This window comes from Cryptotermes secundus, unplaced genomic scaffold, assembly GCF_002891405.2.
Source record: "Cryptotermes secundus unplaced genomic scaffold, Csec_1.0 scaffold24, whole genome shotgun sequence".
NCBI lineage: Eukaryota > Metazoa > Arthropoda > Insecta > Blattodea > Kalotermitidae > Cryptotermes > Cryptotermes secundus.
Genome location: NW_019718270.1, coordinates 171159 through 172863, shown reverse-complemented (window position 1 = coordinate 172863; position 1705 = coordinate 171159). Strand labels below are relative to the sequence as shown.

Below are 1705 nucleotides of genomic sequence, written 5' to 3'. Positions count from 1 at the left end.
AGTTGGGTAATAAACAGCGGGGTCATGTTACTGACTACGAAGCAAACATTCAAGAGGTCTGTCACGCACCAGTCATGCGTCTGCCTGGCGCCAGTGCAAGGTATAGTGTGTTTCAACATAATGTGTCCTAAAATCATAATAATATGCTACCGGTCCACAAAGTGTTAATATGTCATTTATGAATACATCTATTAATGCTGTTCAGAGAGATTTAATGATTGGTTATGTGAAAAAGAAAAATATAATCATGCACATATTAGAAGAAAATTAATAATCTTACTGCTAGAAACTTCCACAGTTATTTTATTTTCAAATTCTATTTCTGCTCGTGGAGAGAGAGAGAATAAAAACTATATTTAAAGTGTCTAATGTCTGGAACAAGTTTCATTGGATCCACACTGCCCTAACACTTGTCCATATGCACAAAGGTATCTGCAAATCGGGACCAAGACTATCCAGAACCTTAAAAAAGTTGTGTGTGTCAGGGAGGAAACAGTTTGAGATAACTTTGAAGTTCAGTACATAACCAGCAACATCTACAATTGTAACATATTATTACAAGAATGTGAAATTGTACATGTATCATGTGGCCAAGTAGGAAACCATTATAATGGAAATAAATAGTTTTCAGCTGAAGAACTACTCTTGTAGTGTTCCAGTACTTTCACTTTGTGTGCGCTATTGAAAAAGTTTGAGTACTTATTGCTATTTGGTTGTTTCGCATGTTAGGCATACAACTGTAAAATAATATGAAATAAGTATTTGTTGGGGGAGGGGGTAGCCTTTGGGCTGTAATGCTGTATAGTGTCCCATATGTGATTACAAGCATTTTATAGGAATGAATGAATGTATAAGGGGTGAGCATTCTTGGCCCTTGCACCACGACCACAGTGATTTATTGTGCCTTATTTTATAGGAAACTACTGCATTTTTGTGGTAGAAGTGAACAGAAATTCTTATTTAATGTGTTGAATTTTCTTGACATGCATTTTTAATTTAAATTTGTAGACTCTGCCTTTGAATGCATTTACAGACCAATCCATTTAATTTCAGAGTCTCGTGCTGAAGAAATTAGGTCAGCCAGTAATGACAAACTTATATTATAACACAGTCAAAATGCTGCTTGAGAGAATATCATCTGTCATGGTGGATCATCATGCTCTTAAGGTAATGTCATATGTACCTTTATCATTTTAAACCTTGTATTACCCTAAGCTCTTGATGTAACCAACTGTAACAACAGTTATCATGGTGACATGTATGAGTTTATAATTTGCCTTGATTGCAGTATTTAACGATTATCCTACGGGCATTTAAATTCCGGTAAAGGCAGCCGTACGGAATATATTTAAATACCCGCGATTAGAAATCTGTAAAAACTGTAGTGACTTACTAAATTTGCTCCTATTTCTGCAATTTCTGTGATAAACGAACGAAATAAACGCTGTTTTTTTCTCGAAAGAATATAGAATCAGATATTGTAAATTACAGATTGTATGAAACATGTTAAAATTTTTGCACTGACTCCAAAGAAGAAATTTCCCAGTTTCTTGTTTCTGTGCAAGAATCCATACGTTATGGATACCCCTGAATGCAAGTTGCCTGATGAGGACACTTGTGGAAGTCACGGTAATACAACGGATGTTGTGTCTAGAGTTTATCTTAGGCTAAATGACGTACTACTACTAGAATGTGGACGGTGGAC

At 35.5% G+C, this 1705-nt stretch overlaps 1 protein-coding gene across 2 annotated transcripts in view; it reads left to right on the top strand.

Moving 5' to 3' along the window:
• LOC111866099 (sister chromatid cohesion protein PDS5 homolog B) overlaps window positions 1–1705 on the top strand; it is a 92141-nt gene that overhangs the window by 34774 nt on the left and 55662 nt on the right. For both annotated transcript variants that reach the window (XM_023854814.2, XM_023854728.2), the window contains exon 11: window positions 1054–1167. In XM_023854814.2, the coding sequence (XP_023710582.1) occupies window positions 1054–1167 (114 nt within the window). The remainder of the gene's footprint in view (window positions 1–1053; window positions 1168–1705) is intronic.